General features: G+C 46.5%; 2 protein-coding genes across 10 annotated transcripts in view; both read right to left on the reverse strand.

Moving 5' to 3' along the window:
- Nucleotides 1-10,062, reverse strand: part of Not3 (CCR4-associated factor Not3) — a 56,135-nt gene extending 46,073 nt beyond the window's left edge. For 3 of the 5 annotated variants that reach the window (XM_050173813.3, XM_055067898.2, XM_050173812.3), the window contains exon 1: nucleotides 9,092-10,062. In XM_050173813.3, the coding sequence (XP_050029770.2) occupies nucleotides 9,092-9,116 (25 nt within the window). In that variant the 5' untranslated portion in view covers nucleotides 9,117-10,062. Of the gene's footprint in view, nucleotides 1-8,393; nucleotides 9,068-9,091 lie in introns of those variants that run through there. The other 2 variants (XM_050173814.3, XM_050173815.3) reach the window with 2 other exon arrangements.
- A 404-nt stretch (nucleotides 10,063-10,466) lies between these two features.
- Nucleotides 10,467-27,355, reverse strand: part of LOC126525846 (ubiquitin carboxyl-terminal hydrolase 17-like protein 6) — a 40,895-nt gene continuing 24,006 nt past the window's right edge. For 3 of the 5 annotated variants that reach the window (XM_055067897.2, XM_050173802.3, XM_050173806.3), the window contains 2 exons: nucleotides 24,702-24,827; nucleotides 10,467-11,724 (listed from right to left, as the gene is read on the reverse strand). In XM_055067897.2, coding sequence (XP_054923872.2) covers nucleotides 11,611-11,724; nucleotides 24,702-24,827 — 240 coding nt within the window. In that variant the 3' untranslated portion in view covers nucleotides 10,467-11,610. The remainder of the gene's footprint in view (nucleotides 11,725-24,701; nucleotides 24,828-27,355) is intronic. The other 2 variants (XR_007598398.3, XM_050173805.3) reach the window with 2 other exon arrangements.

Raw genomic sequence — 27,355 nt, forward strand, 5'->3', positions numbered from 1 at the left:
ACGATTTGCTTATTGCGCCCTTACGCCTGCAAGAATATACCTTCTCCGTCATATATAAGATGGAGAGCTTACACCAGGATGCAGAGTGTTTGTCCCACTACCCTTGGGAAGAACCGGCAGATGTGGACGCCATCGCTTCCATTTTCTCAGTGTCACAGTTGTTTCAATCAGCAACGACCAATGCCGCAATCCTTCATTACAAGCCCTCATCGACCGGCTGGAGTCGATGTCTGGTGACATCTCTCTCTGGATGTTTCTCAAGGAGGGGAAATTGCACCACCATAATTTTGATCCCCGTGGCCCTGACCTTCTGCTTGTCATCCCATCACACCTGCGTTTGACTGTCCTCTGCCAGCTTCATAACACTCCCTTAGCTGGGCACTTGGGCGTCTCGTGCACATGCGACCATGTACGTCGTTGCTGCTTTAGGCTGGGTCTCACCCACTCCACAAGGCATTACGTTGCCGCTTTTAAGCCCTGTCAGTGCCGGAAGAAACCCTCCATGCTTACAGCTGGCTGTCTCCAGCCAATCGACGTCCCGCACGACCCCTTTTTGGTTCTTGGAGTTGGTCTAGACCTTCTTGGACTATTTCCTCTCTTGGGCTCCGGAAATAAATGGGTCGCTCTCGCTACCTATTACGCTACGTGGTATGCCATCACCAGAGCCCTCCCAACAGGTTATGCTACTGGTGTCGCTGATTTTATACTCTATGCCATCATTTTAGTGCACGGTGCTCCGCACCAATTACTAATCAAACGTGGCCATAGCTTTCCCTTGCCAGCTCGACAAAGCACAAATTCAGCATGTCATACCACCTAAAGAGCAACGGCCTCACGGAGTGCCTCAACCGGACCATCACCGGCATGCTTTCGAAGTATGTTGCGGCCAACCACAATGACTGGGATCTGCATTTACCATATGCGACATTCGCATATAATTCAGTGCATCACAACACCGTCGGCTATTCACATTCCATTTCCTATACGGCCGAGAACCCGCATTGCCCTTGGACACCGTGCTGCCCTTGCCCGCACGTCCTGCCACTGAATGCGCCCACGACACAATCACATGCGCTGACTATGCGTGGCAGCTCGCCCGCATCCGTCTGGAGGCCTCACAGAAGCATCAGAGACACCCCTATGATTGCCACCATTGTGACATGCATTTTTCTCTAGTCACTCACCCACCGTGTGGGCCTCTCCGAAAGGCTGCTGTTGCGTTACACTGGTCCATGCCATGTGGTACAACAAGTGACCGATGTCATACAAGATCATCCCCGCCAACCGCTCAGCGTCATCGTCAGCTACAAGTGACGTCGTTTACGTAGCGCGACTAAAGCCCTATCACGGACCTTTCACCACGAATGTGCAGCTGCAGCAACGGTGCTTCTACTGCAGGGGGTGATAGTATGCAACAGCCACCACAGTGTGGCTGTACTGAAGAGGAGGAAGACAAAGTGTTCCTGATTGATATAGGGCTTCCATCTTGGCCACCATCAGCTAGACGTAACAATATGAAAATTTGGTCCTTGCTCGGGGATCAAAGTCGGTACCAGTGCCACTGGCTAGCATCCTAGCTAGCCGATAGTAAGATGGAAAGCTAATTTTGTGGAAGCACACAAGGTGGAGGAAAGTACATGAAAGGGAAAAAGATGCTAGAGCGACCACCCCAGCAAGCCGTTGGTCCAGGGTTCAATCCCCAGACCAGGACGACATTTTAACTTCAAAGCATTGTTTCTGAGAAATCAGCAAATTTTCTTTGTCGTTACGTGCTAAAGTAGAGTGGACGACAATTTTTCACAGATGATAGGATGAGGGTGGATTAATCATCAACTCTGTCTCTAGGAACAATAATGAACAAGCAAATCAGTTTTGCAAGAATCTGCAATTTGAAGGAAGATTTCACAAAATGGAAAAACTCATCCACTCAAAACCAGCACAAGGCTACACAAGAAACACACAATACAAGAAAAGTTTCCTTTGTAGCTTTGCTTTGCTACGGTTGGCCTGGATGACCATTTTCTAGAGGTGGGCAAAAATAAAATTTTTCAAATACAAATTCAATACCGAATAGTCAAACTCAGATGCACATATTTATAGCAGGAACATCTATTTCGGTATAATTAGGTACCATGCTTGTACTCACTAGTGAAAGAATACAGCTTAGTATCACAGACAATTAGCATCAGTTTTAAACACAATATCACTAAATGTCAAGAAAAGAACTGCACAAATAGCCTCTCGCCATCTTTAGAGCCTAGCTACAAACAAGCCTTTCAAGAATAAATGGCTCCTGTATGACTAGTTTTCCAGAAATGCAAAATAAGATATTTTTTTAAAAAAGAAGAAGATTAAAGTTATGGGGAAAAGGTATATAAAGAAAGGTTGCTGAAAGACTTGTGTGCCGTAGAGGCATGTAAAAGGGCTTGTTCCCAAGAAAAACATTATGGGTTGTAGAGTGAAAGACAAAAGTGCTACATGACTAGAATGCAAGAAACACTGAATTACAGAATTCAAGCAAAAATAATAGGCCATTTTCTTTCTGCACTGCTTCAAAAGCTTTTATCGTTGTTTCACTTCTGATAATACATGAAGCTTTGTTTAGGAGATGGAGAACAGTAAACCAACTTTAACAGTCAGTTGATGGAAAATATTTGGTTAGTTTTGATATTCAAAAGTACTGATTTGTTCATTTTCTAATACGAATAGTTAGCGTAATACGATACCAATATCTGATTCGTATGCAAAACTTCGAAGATTCACACACCCCTGCCATTTTCTCTTGCATCGTGGAACTTCTCCGCACACAATCTCTAGGCAAGATCTGTGAAGCGTGTGACCATGTAACCAGAAGTGAACCATCCTCAAACACTTGTTTCCCGTACCGTTTTCTTGAGCCCCACCAAAAGCCTCACTTGCTGGTCTAACAACAACTTCAGTGGTGAGCTTCCGCGATGCTATGCGATGCATTTATATTATTGTCATGACATGACATTGCTAGCATTTTTGGGCACTCCGTATGGATCGACTGCGCCAAGAATGGAAAGTGTGCACATCTACCGTTATAAAAAGCGAACGACAGCGGAACTTTCTCATCCTTAAACTAGGCAAAATAATAAAGTACGACATCATTTCTCAGTTTCATTATTTTGCTCCAACATTTTAAAACTTGGTTTGGACAGCCATTCGAAATGTAGCATGCAGACAGCAAAACAAAAAGACTTAGTACACTAATTTTACCTTTCCAGTTGAATTGTTAAATACAATACCGTGATGGACATTATAATGCAGGCATCGCAAGTCCCAAACTTCAACTCCGTAAGACGAAAAGTTAGAACACAGGCTTTTTGATTTATAGAAAACCTGTGGAGCTTGCATTGCACTGCATCGAACAAAAAAGGAAGCCGATGCAGAAATATGTCCTGCCAGCAGAGACTGAGAAAGCAGCAGGCAGCAAGTCACTAGACCAACACATGACCAAGTGGATAGTAATAATGAAACTGAATGCAGCATAATGGCCAACACAACAGAAACGATGCTCTAACCTTTGACCCGACTACTGTTGCTAAATGGAAAGGGATAATGGTTGTCTATGAAAGCTATGCCACTGACTTTCCAAGTTCTTATGGTAGCGAAAAATTCAGCCCAGTATATCCTGCGAGGTTCACATCCATAATAGCAGATTACCACATTTTCAAATGTCTTGTGTGAAAGCACGAAACGAATGACAGCAAGACAAGAACACAAACAGCCCAATCACTAGTTCACTCAGTTACTTTACTCCGTCACGTTTTCACAGCTTCATATGAATAAAAATTTGTCCTGGCCCACGAAGTGAAACCAGAACCGTCGCCACTCCAGGGCAGTTGCAGCAGACTGTACAGCATGGCCAAGTTTTTCAACAATTCCTTTGTAGCTATGTGCACTTTAGGCATGCTACTTGCCCTTTCTTAAACCTTTCTCCACTTGCAGATATCAGCAGAACGACTTCGCCAATACAATCGCAGTTCAGTGTACTTTGGTTCAAACCTGAAAGGAGTAGGCCACCATTCGTTTTTCTTATCACCTTAAAACCAGACCAGAGAATGTGCAAGCAACCTCTCCCCCTATATTATTGCCCCACATATCTCTTATGTACACTGCTTTCTATCTTCCAGGCTTTAGGCTTATTTTTGCAGAAGCAGCACACTTCTAGAGACACAAACAAACACAAGAACAAGCAGTGTGTTTCCACGTGTCTAAGTGTGCTGCCCCTACAGCAACAATGGTAAACATACTAGCACATCATTCTCTCCTCTAACTCCATCCTTCCCGCTGCATCCTCCGCAGCTTCCATTTCCTTCTTGTCAGCTGCTCAGGCCCATGAATAAGGGCTTTTTAATATAACCAGTGGCATTCAAGTAGCTATAATAACCTGGGAACGAAACAAAGGGGTACTGGCATACGCTTTCAAAGCCATATTAACTCTACCACAAGCTTCTCACACTGAAGAGGATGACACCTGGCAAATATGAAGGTTTGCAAACACTTCAAAGATATCCTAGTATGATACTAGGCTCTTTTTGAAATGCTCGGCCTGGTGGCTCCATTACCATGATGCTGTGGCACTGAGCAAAATTTGCTGACATCATGTAACGATAAGGTCAGGTATGACGATGCAAAAGTATGTTTATTTGGGCCAATTATTTACAGGGAATCCTGATCATGAGAGGAAAATTTAAGGAAGAATAAAAGTGAGCTGGAGCACATACGGGCAGGCATTATCAAATCATGAATGGCAGCCTTACCGCTGTTCTTGAAAAGTAAATTGTAATCTTTGAATTCCACCAGTACTAACATACGAGGCAGTGACTCTGAGGTTAACAAAGGAGTTTGAGATGAAGTTAAAGACCACGCAACAAGCGATGGAATAAACAATGTTAGGCATATCATCCCATAAACCACTAGTATTCCTTTAAAGGGCGGCAGAGGTCTAAATTGAAACCACAGGATTACAAAAATTTACAGCTGCAAGGTGAATCCAGTTTTTAATGAAATTTAATTCTGGGATTTTCATTCCAATACCACAATCCAATTATGAGGCATGCTGTAGTGTGGGGTGGGGGACTCTCCATTAATCTTCACCACGTGGGGTTCTTCTGGCGTGCACCTAAATACAAGTACACTAGCATTTTTTTTGCATTTTGTCCCCGTCCAAATGTAGCCAGCACGACTGGGAATCAAGCATGCAGCCTCAGTTCATGCAGGACAGGAGGGTGTAAGTGTTCAATTTCACGTCAGTCAATGGAATATGCATTGGAGTACATTTGTATTGGGATATGCTGATAGAAGTGCCCCACAGCACAGAGCTATATAGGCATTTCCTGCGCGTAAAAGAATGCCGTAGTACATTTTAAAGCTTTGTCCACAGGTATGCGGATGAAACCATTGCCCTGTGATAGGCCCCAGAACAAGCTTGATAGCGGCAGTCATAGCAGGTACCACAAACTACTTTGTGCGAGTCACTGACATTTATGGCCTCCCCTTAAAAGGAATGGCATATGGGTTTGCTCCATAGCTTTTGTGTTGCTCAGTTTGCTCAGTTGGATGGCCTACTGGGGGCATCGAACCATCACAACTGTTTGCGCAGCATTCACATCTGCAACGGTTGCCGTCGTGACTTGCTAAAAACCATTTCTAAGACACTGCACTGACTGATACGGAACATTGGAGAAAAGATATGGAACCTGAATTGGCATACCAGAAACGAAATAGGCAAGTTGAATTGTTGAAAAATAAAAACCGAATGTGCTGAACCTAGCGTACATGGATGCAGCAAAAATGATCACATCGAAGAAAAATAAAGAAATGAAGTGCCAAACAACTCAAACTGCTCTCGAACACCATAAGTGCAATGAAACATCTCGCTGCCATTTAGTGTTCACGTGACTCCCTTTAACATGACAAGGCATCATTGCAGATGGAAGTAACATACTATCAAGATTGCAATCATGAATTTTGTGCAAGACTACACATGAAAACTGTGTGTGTGTTCCTTCAAAGAAAAACTCGCCAGGCAAGCAGGGAACCTGGCGAAACCAAACATTACAAGAGTAACAAATAAGCGTTCATCCCATCGCTTAAAGAAGTGCGGCAAACCAAGCGACAGATTTTGATGCCCTTGGTTATGATGTAATGATCGCACTTTTACTTGGCAGCACTGATCCAGTCTACAAAAACAGAAGGCGTGCAAGTTGGTGAAAGGGCCCACTTCTAAAAAAGCTAGCACGACGTTACGCACACATTTTACGTACATAGGGGGGACAGCAACTGTCTGACAAATAGGCCAGCCACTGGCTACGAGCGGATCCAAACTAATGTAGCTTGGAAGCTGCCCCATTCGTCACGCCTATTACAATAGTTTCCTTCAAAGCCTTCGTCTAGCAAGTCCTCCTAGAATTTGAATCCATCTAGTGGAGTTCAACGAAACTTATTTGGTCATCACATAGCAAGTGGAGTGAGCTCGCAGACTTAGCGCACAAAAATTGTACTTGGAAACGCCCAGGTTTCAAGCATGCAACAATGTCTGATCAAAAAGACCAGCTCTAAGATCGCATGTAACTATTCTGACTGAATTTGGAACAGCTGCATAATGTAAACACTGAAAAACACTCATGACACTTTGTGCTCGAACTAGGCTCGTTTAAAAACGGGCTGCAGTTCGCGCATGTCACAATGATTTCCGGCAAGCCCAGCTGCATGAAAAAGCAGAAGTCCCACATTCGCAAAGCACGTTTCTCTTTGTTTTCACAGAATAGCAATGTTTTACGATGTAGAGCTTATCCCTGCCTGTACTGAAACAACCGTAAAGCATCCATTTTCGAAAGACATGAAGATGAGAACAAGAAAACTTCTCGAGCGTTTCAAGTGAGAAAACCTACTTGACCGCTTGTAACATATGAAGGAACCCAAAAAAAGTTCCCTCAACCAAATCGGGCACTGCATTTGTCGTGATCAAATAGTGCATTTGTCACTATCAATTAGTGCAGTACTGCCACAATGTCGTGATGATGCAAAACATCAACTACAGCATCAACCCAAAGGCTGACACACCTTATCACACGTGAAAGACCACCACTGAAGTTTACAAAACCAAAGCAAATGATAACTTCCTTACCAATCAAAAGAATAGTGCCTCACAGCTATCACATAGCTGCCACTCCAAATATGTGGGCCATAGACAGACTCAATTAGTTGTGCAACTACAACGTTCTTAAACACACGAGAGTTTCAAAGGAGCCAACAAAACATACACATGCAAAAGTGTGATCACATCAATTTGTTTCTACATTGAACACAAGCAAGCGAAAATGCATTCACCAGCTTGGAAAGCTCTCTTCCTGCAATGTGGGATGTCAAGCTACAACAAAACAAATCTGCCACAACAATTGCAGACGACAACTTCATGGGTAACAAAGGGTTGAGAGTCATAATCCTAGTGCAACGGGGGTCACACTCGACAATACGTATGAAAGTAGGCTTGCCCCTACGGACACCACAAGAAATGACGCAAAGCGATTTAACGTTCAGCCAGAATGACGTTAGCTTGTGCACAAAAAGAAAATTGAAGCAAACAAGCGTACATATATATAAAAAAAAAAAAACATTCGTGCTTGCACGACGCGGGTATCTCGCATTCCGATAAGCTGCCCGAACGGGTCATCGTAAACACACCAAAAATCATCGCAACTTGAGGAGCTAGCTAATCAGCTGAAGATCGAAATAAAACTAGTCGCGAAGCTAGCAGCGGGTGCGATTGTCGGGTTGCTCAGAGGTCAAGACAACGAAGTGACCGCGTGCACAAAAGAGCTACCTCGAGTGAACAAGCAGCTCGGGCGAAGGACGTTTCGACAACTATCCCAACCGCAGTGTCAAACTACTACAGTCGGGTGCTACCGAGGCAAAGCCAGCGACCACGCTTTAAAAGAAAACAAGGGAACGCAACGACAAGATCCACCGACAAAGAAACAAAAAAAAAAATTTTTTTCAAGGAGTCGCACTGGGCCTCGAAACGGACGATAGAGCACTACACAACGCTGACGAGCGGCTCAACTCGAAAGCGGGACATCCAGCAGCCTCTCTCGAGTTAGGCTTATGGTACTGCCAAAAACGGGCCTTACGAGGCCGAAACTGGCTTTCCCCAGCCCTTCGGTGCCTTCCGACCTCAGTTTAGAGATCGAAACACCACTCGTTCGCATCACGGGGCGAGCACGAGGCCATGAAAATGACTTTTTTCCCAAGCCAGCCTAACCCCCTCCAAAACTCTCAGACCGTCACATCACCTGGCCGCTCGGCCGCACGCACGCACACAGCATCACCGACGGCAAAACAAATGCAAAAGATCGGGCTCTCACGGTTCTGCATGTTACCGCTGGGAAAAAGCCTGGCTCCGACTGTCCCTTGCCGAGTTGCTCGTTCCTTGAAACGGCCAGGGCAGCGTCTTCGGCGTTTCCAAAAGAAATATCGGGACCGACCGGAGCGTACGACACCGTCCCGTTTGAAGGCGACGCGTGTTTTGGGGCGAACCCCCGGCCGAGAAGCCCCAAGAGTATACAACGAAGGTTCGGGGGAAGAAAAAATTAAAGAATCGCGTAAAAAACTGGCAGCTCACAAACGAAACTTCCCCCGAGTTGTTTTCCACCGCACAACGTGGGTCTACCCCGTGCGCGTCAATTCGTCGCCGCTAAAAACTGTCAAGAGACGGGAGTGAAAAAAAATCGTCGGAGCCTGATCGGTGGCTTGCGGACCGGGGGCTATCCGAGGCCGAGCTGGCGGACGGTCGGCTGCTGCTCCCGACGCAGCTCGGCGCTGCGTAGTCCGACCGGTCACACGCCTCGCAACGTCTATCTGCCGGCCCCTGCCGCAGCGTATCCGTGCGCTCTTGGCGCGCTACATCGCTTTAAATCCGTCGATTTCCATCGGAGGGCATCTTTAGGCTTAACGGCGCCCCCCGCCTGAATGCGGAGCAGTGTACGATACCCGTTCCGAGCAGCAGACAGGTCTAGCAGGCAACAAGCACCGCGAGCGAGATTTTTGACAGGTTTTTTCTTACCTTGGAGTTTCCTTCGATCGGCCATGGCTACGAATACACATAAGAGAGTTGCTGGAGCATAGTAACGCGTGATGGAAATTAACTGCAGACTGAGCACTTAAACAGAATTTAATCCCGAAAAAAGATTGCCAATATCTTTGTTCACAACCAAAATGGCTACCATCTGCTTATTACTTGCAGTTCGGCCGGACTATGTATTCATCCGCGCAGCAGTGCGCCCAAAAGTGGTCTCAGCGTGATTTTAGTGTCACGCAAACGACCAAAACTTTCTGGCCAAGCGATTCTGAGGTTAAAACGACGTTCGTTGAGCCAAACCAGGTAGTCCGAGTCGTAAACGCAGTTTTATAAACAAAACATAGTTCGCGGCGGAAGCGAGCGGAGGTGCTCCGTCACGTTGGCCTGTGCGTGAGGTTGTTTTCAAAGCAGCACCGTGGAAAGAGCACCAGTATAAACGTTTTTATATCTACCGCCAAGGCAACGCCACCCTTTCGGTTTTCGGCTGAAAAGCTCCTCCTCGACGGTAACGTTTACGATCGACCGAAGAATATTAATTTCGCTAGCTACGCCGTACTTTGGCAGCACGTTTGGGGTCGCACGACGCGAACGACACGCTAGAGTTAGCACCGCTAGCACTACGACTGGCAGCGACTTGGCTACTTACTTTGTTGTTTTTTTCGTTCTCCCATCGGCTCCAAGGGCGCGCAAGTTTGAAATAAGACGGGCGCTGCTTACCGTTCGTGCGAGGCATCTCCGGCGTTCTTCAGCACGCCGATTTTTGAGACGGTATGCAGGCTTACACCTGCGCACAACTTTTCGCGCCGTCTTTATCATCTCGTCCGCGTCAGCTGATTGAACTGTCTTTTTTCTTTTTTTTTTTTTTTGCACCGGCACGTGATATGGTTAGATGCGCGGTTCACCCGCATGGAGAAAACGGCGCTCGCCAGAAAAACGAAACGTCACTTTTGCATTCCAAGTGAGCAGAAAATTTTAAATGACCTTGCGTTAAAAAGAAAAGGTTGTGCCCCACATGCAGCCTTGCTACCCCTACTTTAAAAACGAAAGCACACAAATTCGCTGCAAGCCCGCGATTTATTTTTCTTTTTACGACGCAGGTCGCTGATGCAACATGTACACTTAAGGTGGCATTTCAAAAAAAAAGTACGGCCATTGATGTAAGGTGAACGAATCTGGATTTCTTCTAACTGCAACGTTTCGAGCATTCTTTTCTCTTTTCTTTAAACTCTCGCGATTACATTCTACGCACGCCATGAAAATGTGCTGGCACCCATTTCTGTGACCTGCAATGCGTGAAGAATCTGAATATCTTGCGCACTGTCCATGAACGTCATGGAAGAAGAAAAATAAAAGGTAAATGTTCGTCAGTGTAGGTAGCTCCTACAAACTTTATATCCAAGCATTTGGAAGAAGAAAAAAAATGAAACAATGAGGATTTTTTTTTTTCACTTTCCCCACAAGCCAACCTTTTTAAACAGTTCCTACCACGACCACATTCCTTAAGCACAGCTTCCCACAAAAATTTCACCACCCCGGGGACGTCACTTCCTTGCAGGTCGAACCAAGAACAATGTTCAGCGAACTAAGCAAATGGGAACAGAAACAGTGCGTGCGAGAACAGGCACAAATTAACATGGGGGGAAAATTAAAATAAAGAGGGGAAGGGTTCCTTAAAACAAAAACACACCACTGCCAAGTAACATCTACCCAACGTACGTCCACTGCTGCTCTCGGGAAAAAAATGGGGGCATACGGACGAGTCCGCTTCAAACTGTGACGAAAAGGCTTTGTGTCCAGGGCTAGTTGTGATAGTGCTCGGTCGACGGTGCTTGCAGAAAGCTTGTCCTTTTTCACACCGCGTTAACTTGTGCCACGACACTATGCCGATGATGACGACTGGACCACAAAAAGACTTTGAAGCTTGGAAAACTAGTAGGTTGTCTGGACGATCACCAAGCGAGAGAGAGAAAAAAAAAAGGAACACAAGCTGGCCATGAAAGTAAGCGCACCCGGTCGTGCGAACGCCACACTTCAGTCAAGGCCTGTCACTACGACGAGCGAGCCAGCGGTCCTCGCCTGCATCGTGAAGACTTTTCGGCTGCCAATAACGCGAGCAGGCAAGTCCGTCATGGGCAAGCCAGCCAGCCGCTTGCAAGTCGTCCCCGCCGATAGCGAGGCAACGCTCCGACGAATGTCCCAGACGTCAACGCACTTTCCAGACGGTGATGTTGCCTCAGAGTCACAGAGGCTCCGAGAGCACTGCAGAAGAACAGTTTGTCACGATAACGAAACACCTCGCCCGTCGCAGCTGAACGCACCTTCTTCGACACGTCCTTCCACAGTTGAAACAGGCAGGCGTTCCGCGTCGAGATGCAAGGGCTGACAAGGGAATCAGTGTCAACCACGCTGTCAGCAGTTCTTTGTTTCTAGGTCGGCACACTCGTGGCCTCGCTTGTCTAGATTGAAATCGCACCGCACATGTTGCCCTCCTCCCCGCAGTCTCGCTATCGGGTGCGGCTGTAGTGGTGCTTCCGGCGGGGGGGCCCATAGTTCGAGTGCTGCCTGTTGTGGTGCCGGGCGTAGAACGGCGGTGGGCCTTTCTGGAACCTCTGGAACTGCTGCGAGGAGCAGAGGAGACGAAAGAAAAAAAATGGAACATGGAAAGAGCGTCGAAAGTGCGTGCAACACTAGACAAAGTCGAGAGTATAGAAATTTCTGTGTATACTACAAGCAAGATATACTAGCTGCCAAGCGATATGCATCTTCGCACCTTTCTGTGTGTTGCCTTCTGTCACTGGCACTATAATAATAACAAGTATAATATCTTGCACACCTTCGTGACGAGATCTAAGTTTCTTTTTTGTACAGGGCACAGATCATATAATGTTGTACGAAAAGTACTAGCATGAACTCTAGCACTGCAATTGTTCCGCTACCATGGCAACAACAGTTAGTACACGGACTTGTCTAAACTATGTGCTTGCAGCTTCAAACGTTCTGGAGACGCTACTTTTTTGTATACGTCACCAAGATCTGAAATATGTAATCACCATTAACATTCAAAGCACTATACACATGTGCAGAGGAGATTGGCCAGCAATGCTGCCTCGTCGCATTAATGAAATGTAAATTCCACTTTCATTCAGTGCCACCCCACTTTTCCAGCGCAGCATTACAATGACACGTTGCCAGTCTTGAAACAAGTTGTTCACTTTAGCATTGTTAGGCCTAACAAAAGGCAGCAGCATCCTCCCAGAACTAGTATTATTTATTGGGTACTGCTGCCTGTATCCCAAGCAGGAGTGCATTTTACAGAATGCGATACAGTCCATTTGAATAAAAAACTAATACAACTTGTAAAGACAGCTCTGGACAATGCAAGCTGAGGAATGCAATTGACATGTCAGGCACGGCGCCAATACAATAATTAAACAATTCAGAAAAAGAAGTAAAATGAAAAAAAAAAATTGTTTGAAGCCCTCGAAGGTTCATCAAGAAAAAGCCTCAATCAGGCAATCGACAGATTTTGACACTTTCGATGACACATTCCTCTATACACATGTTGATAACGATAAAAGTTAGGGTGTGCAAATACACGAACAAAAGTGTGCAAAAATTATCGCCAAATCGAATATCTACTATTCAATTTATCGAATATTCGATATACTCAAAGCCACACAGTGCCGCATATGTCACATGCTATATAAATGGAAGGAGCGTGGCAGAGAGGAAAAGCAAGGTGAGAAACTCGTTTGGACCTTTCCGTCACACCGCATCTGCAAAATGCTCTCTGGAGCTCCCTGGGCATCGTCACATTAGCCTCTTGACAGTTCTAGTTATCTGTCGCTCTCCACAAGCGCATTGCAGAAACTGCGGCACTTAACCCTCGACTAACGTGCAGGTCAAGAGGGAGACATAATTGCAGAGAGGCAGAGAATGGGTAGAACAGACGCAGTTGCGAAACGAGTGAACAGCAGGCTTGCCAAGCTTGTCTTGCAGTTCCAATTAAGGAAGGGGGGGGGGGGCGGCGACAGGGAAAAGGTGATGTGAGAAGGCAAGGAAACACATATATACCAGACATGACAGTGGTTGTGGACAAACTGGATAAGCTTAAGTTCAAGGTACGATATGGTACATTTTTGCTATTTCTGAAAAAACAAGCACCATGCCAAGAGGACAACTGACGCAGAGCTTGCAGAAGCAGAGCTGCATTAAATCACCGTCTAGGCGACACTACGGAAGCGGTTACACGTCAAATCAACACTTCTGTATTCGCCGTTTCGCATCTTTGCAGCTATCCAATAGCTCGAGGTCAAGGGTTCGATCCCGCCCGCGGCACCCAAATTTAGACGGGAATGAAACGAAATACAAAAACACTCGTGCACACATATATTTAGGTGCACGTTAAAGAATACCAGGGTGTCAAAATTAACCCAGAGCCCGCCACTAAGGTGTGCCTCTTAATTCGATTGTGGTATTGGCATTACAGCCCCATAATTCAATTAAAGTTTAGCACTCTTGCCACGATGCGATGTGCCATTTAAGGCAATGACAATGCTCACCCCTCTCAGAGGTAATTAGCAATGGCGCACAACAGTGCCTCAAGCAAACACATTTCTCTCTGCGTTCTGTGTACTACGCAGACAAAACAGCCGTGGTGTACGCAAGGTAACGTTTTAACATCAACTCACCACTCTAGTATTGGACCTAAATGTTGAAATTCAACACTCGCGGTCAACATCACCGCTATTTATCATCAATCAAAGCAAACATCACAGAAAGCTTCTCTTACATAGATTCCCACGGTGCGTGGGATCCCCACACTTTTTATATGACATATGGTGCAAAAAAGCTTATCAACTGTCAGTGTTGCTCGCATCTCTCACTCTCTAATGTGTGAACCGCCGCAAACGGCCTGCACATTCCTTGATCGATGCAGAAATTCAATAACTTTTTATGAACTGTCATTAAGAGGACAATGATAGCGACAAAGAGGCCATGTTGCTCAAGTCTAAATTTAAGTGTTAATTTTCAGCTCTAAATATTGTGAAATGTTTAGCAACACATCACCAATAAATAGCACTTGAATTTAAGGCCTGCTTACGTGTTAGCTAGGCAGAAAGTGACTTTACTGCAGTTCGGAAAGAAACGCTCGGCCTCCAAAGGGTTCAAACGAAAAAAACAAAAACAAACATGACTGTTGCCAGGGGAACGGGGACATAAAAAATGGAATTTTCAGCTTCCGAATGATACCAAGACGTCAGCGATCATCAATGGTAAAGATGAGAGATGGCTCCATGAACTCCGGTGCTTCCACGCAATTTTGGGCTCCTTTCCCACTGTCCGCGCTGACAAAATTGTTTTTGGACATTTTGAGGTTGTTTACGGCTAAATTGTTTGATAAAGCAGAGATTGGGCAGAGTTTCCGAAAATCGAGCTCAATATTTTTGGCTTTTTAAGATGCGCGCCCCCCTTAAGAGTGCTTGATGACCTCAGCTTTCTGCTCCTACAGCTGCTGCTTACGACTGCCGTATCTTGCAACTTGACTGCCGTATCTTGAAAGCGATCTGCGATGTGGAAAAAGTGCACCCAGTGCCGGTAGCTTCGTATGCACTCTGCTTTCGATGCCTAGTTCACGCTGAAGTGAGACAGCACGAAGGTGAATTTGCTCTCTGTTGCCGCCGCGCTTATCTTGCTTGCCGTATTTACTCGCATAATGATCGCACTCGCGTAATGATTGCACCCCTGAATTTTGTCGTCAAAATTAGATTTTTTTATTTCCCGTGTAATGATCGCACCCCTAGCTTGCCGCAGCGATATGTCGTGTGCCAAGTCTAGCAAAAATGATCGCGCTTACCATCTGTCGAATGCTACGCGAACGACTTTTCAAGCCAAGCGGTCTGCACGCACCAAACATTCTTAAGTTGATGCCTCATTTCATTACTTTCATCACTTTCCGCACTTCCATGACAAAAAGAGGTACAACCAAACTTGCCTTTATTATCAGTAGGCTTTATAATGGTTATGGTCAACAAAAACAAAAAAGGCGCCTTTCGATTCTTTTCATCTGCACTCGTGGGCACGCAACAAATCGCGCGCAGCAATGATAGTAGCCACATTTACACTGATACGTTATAAGTGTACCCTATTCATATGCCGACGCTTGTAACACAGCTAAGATATTCGCCCACCCTTAGCGGAAACGTGCCGTATTAGGATATGTAGTAGTGAAGACAGATGCCGCAGTTTCCGCAGCATGCCGGCCATGTGTTTCCATGTCACTGGCAGCTAAGCGCGGCCATCTGTTTCTGTCCCCTCAAAGTGGACATGGCTACGTTATTGCAGCAAACTTGCAGATATTAACAATATTATTCATCACTGATACGGAAGAAACTGTTTCAATGCACGTAATGTACTCACGAGAAGAAAGAAAAAATCGTGTTCGGCGCGTTTGGCTTGCTCCGCCGGCCAGCATTTTTGTTTTGGTGTCCCGCAGCAAACAAGGGACGAAAAAAATTTTTCTTTTCTTTTCCCGGGAAATTTAACCCGCGTAATGATTGCACCCCTGAATTTGCGTCAATTTTTTCTGACAGAAAAGTGCGATCATCATGCGAGTAAATACGGTAATTAGCTATCGCAATCGATGCTTCACATTTCGAGCAAAACTGCAACTTTTTTTTTTACTTTGGATGTTCACCACTCACTCTTTGTAATAAGGTCGTTAGACATCGCAACAAAAGTTTCGGACATTAAGCACTTTGGATAAAACGGATGTTTTTTGTCGGATTATCAGGGTCCGTTATAGCGAGAGTCGACTGTATCTGTTTTTGGTAGAGTTGTGGATTTGTAAACTTTGAGGTTCAATCTTTTTGAAACTTGCAGATTTTGAGCAATTCTTGTAGAACAACCCAAGCTCTAAATAAATATTTCACTTTCTGTAGTCACTATAATTTAGCTTTCTCTCTCAAGTGCAATGAAGTTCATTCCAATTGGCCCCGGGGTTGTCTGACGAAAGCGTTTCTGTGTTTCAAGTGTATTTGAATGGGCTGCATCACAGTTCGCCCATGACTAGCAGGAAAGTAGCATTCAAGGATATAAGTTCAACTATGTCCCACTGTATAAGCGTACCTTTGTATGCGCCACCTATCTTGTTCATGCGAAAATATATTAATGGTCAGTTATCTCCAATTTATTGTTCCAAAAGTGAGCAGTTGTCCTACAAATGCACCCTCATCGGTTGACCACAACTCCCCTGCACACTGCCTTAATCATTCGTTACAATGAATCCGCTGATCTATGTGAAGTCGGGCTGATAAGAAATTCCTAAACTCCCTCAAATCAAGGTTCAGAGTGGCTTTTGTGAGACAGAAACAACAGGTAGATCAAATGCAATGCTCGAAGTGATGCAAAGCTTGTTTGAGTTAGCGAGGTTGTGGCTGAGACAAGCCTAGCCGCGTCGCCTGCAGCCGTTAGCTGTCCACGTCACAAGGCGTTGTAGGATGCTTGTCGAGAGAGGAATGTTGATAATTTAATTTAATTCTGGAGTTTTCCGTGCCAAAGCCACTATTTAGTTATGAGGCACGCCACAGTGAGGGACTCCGGATTAATTTTGACCACCTGGGTTTCCTTAACGTGCACCCGACGCACCTCACATGGGCATTCTTGCATTTTGCCCCCCATCGAAATGCAACCACCGCAGCCGGGATTCAACCCAGCGCCCTCGGGCTTAGCAGCACACCACCGTAGCCACTGCGCCACCACGGTGGTTGGAATGTTGAGAGGTGTATGCACAGAGAAGTACAACACACCGAAACATTCAAGGCTTCATAACCCAGTGTCACAGACGTACATCCATTCTGGGAGGTTGACCAAGAGCTGGCGTATAACCTCGCACTGACCTAAGCTGTCTACTCAGCAAGACGGCACACCTAGCACGTGCCCAGTGTTCCAAGTTGCCTATAGTCAACAACCGATTTTTTGGACATGCCTGATAATTCGGACGTCTCCACCAAGGACGCCTGAAACTCAGCATGCCAAGACCCTTCGCAATCCAATTCTTTCAGACATTTTGCCATGATCGCAGTTCCAAAAGGGTATTACGGCAGACTTCCGTCATTTCGACTCCGGTTTGTTCGATTTTGGTTAACTCGATCAAGAGTGAAGGTTCTGGCAAGCGCCCATGCATTTCGATGGACCCAAATTTGTACCAATTCAATCATAAAATTGGCATTTGCTGGATAATTTGAACTTGACCAGTCAGCACGTACGCACTTGAGCCCTACAGTGACCCCATTAGTGACCCCTTTAACGGCGGCATCCGTCTCGGTGGAGCTTAGGGGACAGTGAATGTGTTGAGCACACGTCTAACCTCTTGTCAAAAAATTCCCATTTTGGGCCTGCCTTGGAAACATTTCCAAGGAATAACCGTAGCTGACACTGTCTGATTACAGAATTTACCAGATTCTAACATATTGTGAGCATCATATTACCCCCTTCATCTCCTTCATCTGTATATATTCATCATCATGGCCAGCGTCATCGGTTTCAGCACGCAACCTGCTAAATAAACCATCGAGGCTTAACAGCTGTCTCGCAAATGGTGGAGGTGCGGGGCGCCTTTTTTATTCAAGATAATTGGGCCAAGAATTGCACTGCGTAGTGCAATAAGACCCTAAACCAAAACCACCTACACGGCGTTTGTATACTTTACCACATAACTTGCCATATATTGCGGCGAAGCTAACTTTAGGAAACTTGCCGCCATTGTACACTAGACCCTTGCCCATATTTCTTACTTCGAAAGTGTGTACGTGTTAGCTGTTTACTTTGTTTCGAAACTTACATGTAATTTCTATGTTAGCTTTCTATTCTGAGCACATAGGAAGCAGATGCGCGTCTGATTTGGGGTGCACTAGAACCAGGCAAATGCTCCCAAACGAATCTGCAGTGTGCTTTAAAGTTTTGCCTGCATTTTGTTTAGCTCAACCTGCCGGATAATTTTGATCAATCTTGTTAGTTCCGGCAGGGTCAAATTAATGGAAGTCGGCTGTAATTGAAGCCACCACTGTGGCCATTTTTATTATCTCACAGCCTCAAGCCAGCACTCCTGCATGCCAATCTGCGGGCAGCCATAGTAGTTGGTTTTGTGTTATCGTTAAGCAAGATGCTTCAATGTTTCCCATCAAGCTTCCCGCAGTTCAGTGCCGCATTTTTCATTTCAAGGATTCCCCGCTGTCGGCAATTACGCCAATTCTGCCTTCGTCAGGCTTGCTGATGGTGTGGAAGCGTGGAAAGCACAGCAACAGCCTGAAGCGTTGCATAACACTGGTTACCGAAAGTCAGTTTCGCCACAGTACAGCAGAATTGTGCGGTAAAGCATGCGCACTGCATTGCAGTGAACCACATTAAGAGAGCACAGGGGCCACTGTCGGGGTACACTAACTGGGTTCACTATGTACATATGTTAACTACCGTAAAAACCGGACTATAGGTCGGACTGGAATATAGGTCGATCCCCCAACTAACGAATTCTAAAAATGAAAAAAATCTTTTTCAATGGCAAAAGTACCGAAGGACACCCTTACCTTGAAACAAATAGTGACAGTATTTATTTAAATGCTGCTCGCATGTGCACCGGGCCAATTTTTAACAGTATCGCGCGACCATCGACCCGTGTGCTTGTTAGCACCTTATTAACGGCGCTGAGCGGCGAAACAAATGAGATACACGCATGTGTACACGTGCGCTTACTTTTGCTATTTCGCCGCTCCGTGCCGTGATGATAAGGTGCTGAAAAACGCGCGGGTCGATGGTCGCGCGATACCGTTAAAAATTGGCCGGGTGTACAGTATGCAGAAGGGCACGAAGTGCGCAAGCACTACTCCGAATCAGAGCAGCGCATTTGATTAGAGTGGTCCGAACTAGAGTCGTATGCCGAGTGCTTCTCGCTGCCCAGTCCAGAGGCAGCGTGCGATCTCTACCGCTTTCAAACGGATGCATTCGGCTGTCACAGGCAGTGATCTTACACGAAGCTCCCGGACGGAGTCCGCAACCTTGTCTTCCAGTTTTGCGGTCAGCCCACGAAATGACGCTTTCTGTTGGTTTGCTGCTTCTGTATCCGCCAGTACCGAATGATCTTTTCGGATACTCCAAATGCGCGCTGTGCCGCGAGGTTGCCGTGGGCGTCCGCGCACTGAATCGCCTTTTTCTTGATGGCGACGGTGACTTGTCGTCGGCTTCCGCTCATTTTGAAACAAAATGTGGAAAAGCAGCCTTTAACCAATATAACTTTGTGAATGTAAAGGCAAATTTGCGTTGCCACAATGTCGCCACGACGCGCTGCTGCTGATGGCGAAGGCGCTTCTTTATTTCATCCGCCCATTGTTGCAAGACTTCCGTAGTTTTTCCGCCAATGTCCGGTATATAAGACGAGGGTCGACTTTTCGCAATAGTTTTTTGAAGAAAAGTTCGACCTATATTCCAGTTCTTACGGTATGTACCCTCTGTCTCCTGTCACAATACCAGCACCAAGGCACCTAAAGCATAGCATAATGCAGGTTCCCAAAAATCAGTTTCGTCACAGTACAGCTGTGTTACGCAGTCAAGCATATGCACTGTATTGCGGTGAAGCATACTGATAATGCAAAGAGGCCGCTGTCACAGGTCATGTGTTCCTTAATTATTACATGCGCACAACCACCATCTCCTGTCACAGTATGAGCACTGAGATGGCCAACAATTCAACTGGCAGTTCTTTAAGGGGGGAAGCGGGGATCAGATCGCGATTTTCGCGAAAAAAATCGATTTTTGAAAAGTACGCTTTTCAGAATCTACAGCATCATTTCTATCTTGTACTGAAATATTTCACCGAAAAACAAACTCTAAGCACTTAAAATAAATATATTTGTCGGTGCCGGCGTCCACAAATCCGCCCGAAATCGCGAAAAAGCCGCGAAGTTCAACGCGCGACTGCTCGGCTTTCCCGCCACGGAGCGCCGCCATTTTGGTATCGTTGGAAAGCCCAACTCTTTGACTCTTTGTCCCAGCCCTTCCCTTCCTTCCCTGCCAGCCAGCAAGCGCACAAAAAAAGAAAAACAGGAGAGTGGCAGCACGGAGCAGCCAATGGCTGCCGCGCCCCGATTGGCTCTGCGCCGCGGCTCGTTGTAAGGCGCCTCCTCATTGGTCGACGCCGCGCCATAATGGCGGCCGAGGCAAGGAGCGCAAGGAGCGTCTGCTTTTGTCCGCTGCTGGGAAGCCTTTCTGGACTTTCCTTCTCTTGTGTTTCGAGGACGTCGGCCACGTGCAATGGATCCGCGCACGTTCGAAAAGAAGTACCGGACGAAGCATGCCTACGGGAAGCGGAAACGCAAGCCCGTCACAGCAAGGAAGAAGCGGCGATTGTCAGCAGGTGGTTCGGCCGAGCCGAGCGTCCGTTCAGAATCGGCGGAGTACGCGCCCAACGTGCTGTGCGATCTCTCGCCCAACGTGCTGCGGGATCTTGCGCCGAGTCGAGCACCAGCCAGCGATAGTGAGACGAACCATGATCTTTTGCCGTCGAAGCGCGGGCGCAGTGTTACTTCACCGGTGACGATCGACATGCCAGTGAGTCTCGCCGTACGCGAGCGTCCCGTCGCAAGTTCGTCCAGCACAGATTACGGAGTGAGCTTGCAGCGGTCATCGCCGCCCGACTGCAGAGCATCGGAGACGCGCTTCCGCGGTGTGTCGTTCAACGCCGAGATGTCTCCGCAGCCAACAACCGCCAGTGAAGGCAGTCCCATGCCATCGACGAGTTCCGGCGCTTCGACGGAGCTGCAACGCGGGCGCACGCTCGCTGCCGCGGATGCGCCGGCGGCCGACCTTGCCGCTCATCGCAGTGTTGACTGTTCGCCCAGTGAACGTCGCACTATTCAAGCTCACCTGGAAACACGATTTGTGTCCGCGGAAACTGCAGAACTGCAAGCGTCGAGAGTTCGCGAATCGCTTCGCGCGGTTTCAGCAACGGAGCGCAAGTTCGGGCTGACTGGCTCACAGGAAAATGCCATTCCCGCACCTCCAGAAGAGGAGTTTATGCTTGTTCAAGTTGCTGCTTTGAACTCGCTGATTGGTTCCCCGCTTTGCCCAACTTGTCAGCAGCCCGGCCTAGCAGTGCACCGCGAGACTGAACTGGGACTAGCTGTGAAGATGGTACTTTCATGCATTTCCTGTGGTAGTACCCTACAGTCTGAGTGGTCCTCACAAAGGAAGAGCGGCTCTAGAGCTTTCGAGGTCAACATCAGAGCTATGCAAGCAATAAAGAGCATTGGGAAAGGACCAACTGCTCTTAATGACTTCTGGGCCACCATGAATGTCTCGCATCGTGGGTTACACCACAAAACATATGATGGGCACCTCAAAAAGACTTTCAAGCCTGCCGCAGCGGCAGCTGCACACAACATCTTCACAGATGCTGTAGAGGCAGTGAAAAAGGTGTACACTGAAATGGAGACAACATTTTCAAAGAACATTACAGTAGTGTATGATGGCACATGGTTGACACGCGGCCACAGCTCCCATACCGGCGTAGGCTGTATAATTGATTTCCATACAGGGCTTGTGTTGGACTGCATAGTTCTGTCCAACTTCTGCCTTGGGTGCAGCCGACAGCCAGCAGAAAGTGACCCCAACTATGCTGAATGGAAGCAGCAACACCAGTGCCAGAAAAACACTGATGTGAATTCTGGAAGAATGGAGGTTGAGGCTGCACTACAGCTCTTCAGGCGCTCCTTGAGCAGAAATGATCTACGTTACACAAACATAGTTTGTGACGGGGACAGCCGCATGTTTCGCACTCTATGTGATGAAGAAGTTTATGGTTTTGTGCAGCTATCTAAAGAGGACTGCATAAATCATGTTAAAAAACGAATGGGGGCTGCACTTCGCTCTTTGGTGGCCAAGGCAAAGAAAGGAGAGCCACTAGGTGGAAAGGGGGGCCTGACACAGCAGCTCATCAAAAAACTGACAAACTACTATGGCCTTGCTCTGCGGAACCACTCGGAAGTCGAGGAAATGCAAAGGGCAGTAATGGCAACGTACTACCACATCACATCAACAGATGATGAGCCCCATCATGAGCTGTGTCCCCCTGGCCCCCTTAGCTGGTGCAACCACCGGTCAGCTGAGGCAGAAGGGCAGCCAGCACCAGCTCACAAGTACAAGCTTTCAGCTAAAGTTGCTGAAGCACTCCTGCCTGTGTACCAGCGCCTCTCAGACCCTCAGTTGCTGGCCCGGTGCAGAGGAGGCAAAACTCAAAACGCGGCTGAGAGTCTCCATTCAGTGATATGGTCACTAGTATCAAAAGACCAGCATGCCTCACTGTTTGCTGTGGAAACAGCAGTGCACGAGGCAATTTCAAAGTACAACTCGGGCAGTCTGAAAGCTTATTCAGACCTGTGCACAACATTGGGCCTGCGCCCTGGTGCCCTCTCTCTTCAGCGGGCTGTCGAGAAAGACTCCCAGCGAATGAAGAAGGCACACAAAGTCCATCTCCTGAAAGGACAGAGGGCTAAGAAGTCACCTGCTGCCAAGGACACCAAATTCTACAATGCAGGAGCATTCTAGACAGTGTGTGCCAGTATGGAACTTTGAGGCTTGTTTTCTCAAAAGTTTGTTTTGAGCTTATCACCTCGCTCGTGGAAAGCATAGCACGGCAATGGGAGCACGGATTTTAATCCTGTTTGTTTTGCTGCAATTGGTGAAGTGTGCCTTATGTCAAGACAGTCTCAGATTTACCATTTAGGCTCACCATTTTTTTATTACACAATAATTGGAGCATGATACATTCTAAACATAAAGAGAAGGTGCATACTATATCGTTTAGAAGAAGAGCAGAGAAATTTAAAAAGAAATTAAGAGAATCTTGACTTAGACTATACTTCTTAGTAACTATTAAAAACATTTACAGACCCATAACCCATTTTGCTGTCACGCTAGGCTTTCCACGAGCAAGCAACATGTGAGCAATATATAAATAATGATAAAATAAAAACTACTGAAGATATGATTGTGAAACTTTGCAGCTGTCTGTTTGATGCTATTTCGAACCTGTATGCCAAATTTCATCACTCTAAGATAAAAAATGAAAAAGTTAGTTCCGATCCCCTCATCCCCCCTTAAAGCTGTTTCAGATGTGGCAAGGTGAGCCTTGAGGGCAGTTAAAGGCGTGCATTTGTTTTTTGTGGATGTTCTTGCAGTCCCTAAGGAGTGTGAAAAACTGGACACTGCGTGCGTGCGCGTGTGAGAAACATGGTTGCTATTGGTTTTCGTTGCCGTTGCACATTGGTTCTAGAGGTGAACGGTGGAGCCAGCAAGTAAGTCCAAACAAATGCGCAGGTCCGAAAAAAAAAAATGTGTGCCCGAGAAATCGGTTGGCGACGGTGAGTGTACTATTTGGCATTTCTTGCTGCCAGAACACATCTTTCGAGCCATCTGCAAACAAAAATGTGCTTCACAAAACTGATAATTTTGGATTCACTTCATCACATCCGATTACTTATCATGTTCGTGTTCACTATGTTAAGGGTAGACTGAACTGAATGCTAGTTGTTCATATTGTTGTTCACCATTTGTGCACCGCAGTCAGACATGGCAGAAACAAAAGTGCCAGTACAGGCTCCAGGGAGTTCGGTACTTTTGAAAAGGAGGCCACGCAGGCTTTCATTTGAACTAGCAGCTGTTTTCACGAGGTACATTGATGTAAACACCTTGCAGAGATGCAATTGCCACTGCATGACCCGTATGCAAGATCGACAAAATTTACTCCTTCGTAACGAAAGGGAGTAAACAACCTTTGCATCCTGTAATTATACACTCTTTTAAATCTGTTTGCAACGGTCGGGGCACATCTTGTCCCACAACGATAATCGCCATCTGTCCTGCCCGCATGTCCTTTCTTTAACGCTGCGAGCCCAGTGTTTCCAATTTGCGAACGACATGCTCGTTATCAGCGTGACATAGCATTCCAGACAGGAAAGTAGAGAGTGCAGCGTTTTCAAGAAAGGACACGCAGGCAAGGAAGATGATAATTATTGTTATGGGACAACTATACACTCCAAAGGGTGCATTGTAACTGTGTGGTTGTTCCTACACTCTAAAAAAATGTTTGCACCATTTTGGGCACTTTAGCAATGGTCACTGCCAGTCTTGCTTGTATTTTTATCTGGAAAACTTCATGCTCGTTACTTTACTGTCGAGAATGATATGTCACGCTGATAACCATGCATGTAATTAGTGACCAGGAATTACCGGGCATGCAGCGTTAAAGAAAGGCACACAAGATAGATGATTATTGTTTGTGGACAAGATAAGCCCCCAAGGGTGCAACAGTTTCTTAGAGTTTAGAAGCCAATAACGATGACTTACGGGACGAAAGGGTGTGAACACATCCTCTACATCTTGTAACACCCCCGAACAGTATAAAACGCTCATAGTCTTGTGATCAAGCAGATGCCATGGCAAAATTATGTCCGAAAGGCGTCCTGTGTTGTTGCCTCACAGTCGCACCCTTATCGGTGGTGATGCAATGGTGGTTCGTTTGCTTGGTGGGAAAACTACGACTAACCTGTTGGTGGAACCGGTGGCCACCGCCCTGCTGGTTCCTGAAGTTCTGCGCCTGCTGGAAAGGGTTCGAGCCGTTGCGGTAGTGTGACCCTGAGTGCAGGTTGAAGCCATTGCTCTTGCGTTTTTGCTGAAAGTAGGAAGAGCAAAGTGAGGGAGTTAGAAACAAGAAGCTACATAAGATTCTCTCTGCCAGTATGAAAGGGAACACCGTATTTGTGTTCGAAGCCTGTAGCTTTTTTTTTTTGTGTGTGCTTGCGACAAGGAAACGTTTCATGAGCAGGATTCAACAGGAGAACAGCACAATAGTTCTCACTTGCATGTTTGCAAGAATTGCTATTTGCATCCTGAAAAAGTGTTCCCTTTCATAATCGTGGAGTGTGTGTACAACGCAGGTCATAGCAGTAGTCAGCGCCAAAACACGATAAAATAGCCAAGAAGCTTGAAAAGAAGGATTACACAACTAGTGATGGAAAAAGGATCAAGAGGTTCGGGCTTTAAGGGGGGACGCGGCCCTTGAAAACCGAAAAATCGCGAAAAAGTCGATTTTTGAAAAACCTTATTTTTGGGTTGTATGTCTCATAAACTACCTGTTCTGTAATTATCAGCACCTAATTCAACCGTAAAGTACCAAAAAAAAAACGCTACTTTTGAGGCCACCGCGGCCCACAAAACACGCGCAAATGCCGAAATGAAGTCAAACTTCGCGCGCGCGCCATTCCCGGCCCATGCGGCCTGCCCGCGCCATATTGGTGTCGTTTTGACCGTGAATTCTTTGTCTCTATTTTGCCGCCTTGCAAAATGGCATCGTCGGCGCGGTTGAGGCGCTATTGGCGTTTTCCCGCGATGTGATGCGGAGCGTTGATTGGCCGGAGCAGCGCGTTCAAATCCCGCGGGCAAAAGCGCGCCCGCCATTGGCTGCTGCGCGGGCGGCGGCGGCTGCTGAAATCTCGCGGGCTAAAGCGCGCCTGCCATTGGCTGCTGCGAGGGCGGCGGCGGCTGCTCCCTTTGATGGCGCGCCCGCCGCGCTCGCGTTGTTGTTGCCCCTTGCTCCGTCCGCCTCAACATGAGCTTGCGAGCTGCTCATCGCCTTGCGCTATCTTTTACATTATTTGCTCAGCTTTATTTTTTTCGCTAGTTGTTCGCTGCACGAGATGCCGGCAAAGCCCAAGACAGTGCAGATGTTCAGTGCGCGGGAGCGCGATATGCGTCTTGTACGAGCATCGAACTTCCGATCTTCCGTAGCGAGTGCCGACTGCGTAGACGCTTTTCAGCGGCGGAACTGTGCTTTCGGCTGTCGCCAGTCGAAAATCCGACACACTGATGTGCCTGGAGCCGCAAGATCGAGCTAATTAGAAGCTCCGCAGGAGCTTTCTAATAAAAAAAACACGTGTTCAACTTTAAGGCCTGTTTTCTCGGAATGGATTTTTTCGCTAGTAGTGGCACTGGGGAAGGCGATATCTCAAGAACCGCTCTTCAGATTTGTATGCCGTTTTTTTTATTCTGTTCCTGAATGACTTTGCCAGGGGGTAACAGGCTTCTTTTTTTGAAAGCTGGTTCAGTTAATTTATAATAAGCAATTAATTTTTGATGAATGTGGTCATTACTGGCTACATCAAATTCAAAGTTGTCTTAAAATTTTTTGGAGGGGAAATTAAAGAAAAGGGCTCTTTAGCCCCCTGGGATATCTATCAAGGGATCATCACAGTGAATTTCAGCTTCCTACGATGTGCTGGCATTTCTCCAGGCTCTTCCTCAGGCATATACATGAACCACCTAGTTAGACCTCAATAACTCTGGAACTAATAAACATATCTTCATGAAACTTTGCAGTTCCTCATAGTTCCGTGGTGTGAACGTACCCTGAAAGTTTCATCTGGATATCTTAAAAAGTAAAAAAGTTTGGTCTCAAGGGTTGCCTCCCCCCTTAAGAGATAGAAAGACAGTAACACGAGATTAAAGAGGAGGTATGCAGAGACTCTGAAGTGGAGTCGGTCAGGTCATGCAACGCATAGAGGGAGGTCTCTGATGGTCAGTAATAGTAATAGAATGGCTGCCAAGGAAAAGGAAATGTAGCCTGCAGTACAAAGCAGATCACCTACATGACGACATTTCTTTTTCTGCAAGTGATGCTGCTAAAGTAAACATGCAAGTCCTGCTGCATACAATCATGCACCACCAGCTATCGAAGGTCTAGCAGCATTTATAGTAAAGCGACGGAGTCATAGCCAGGCTGACAGATATTGCTGGATCGCTGTCACAGTAGCTCCATACTTAGTGCAATGCGACTACAACTTCCTTTTTCTGAAAGGAATGGAGCGACTCATGGCACTAAATCAGACCACAGCACTTATTTGACGAGAAAAATTTGAGCTAAGTCTTGACAACCTTCATTCACAGCCGTAGCTTAGGGGCTACTGTGTTCTAAGGCCGACCTTGAGGTTCCAGGTAGTTCTTAGCAACAGTGACCAAGCTACGATGGAAGTTGGAATGCAAAACACCAGGGCACAAATATTTGGGTGCTTGCTAAAGAACCCTCAATAGTCTAAATTATTCTGGATCGATCAATCAATCGACCCTACCAATGCAACCTCGGGCTCACACAAGTGGCTACCTGCTGCATACCTACAGTATGGCATAATCAAGAGCAAACAACCG

Source organism: Dermacentor andersoni, chromosome 8 (genome assembly GCF_023375885.2).
Source record: "Dermacentor andersoni chromosome 8, qqDerAnde1_hic_scaffold, whole genome shotgun sequence".
In the NCBI taxonomy this organism is placed as follows: domain Eukaryota; kingdom Metazoa; phylum Arthropoda; class Arachnida; order Ixodida; family Ixodidae; genus Dermacentor; species Dermacentor andersoni.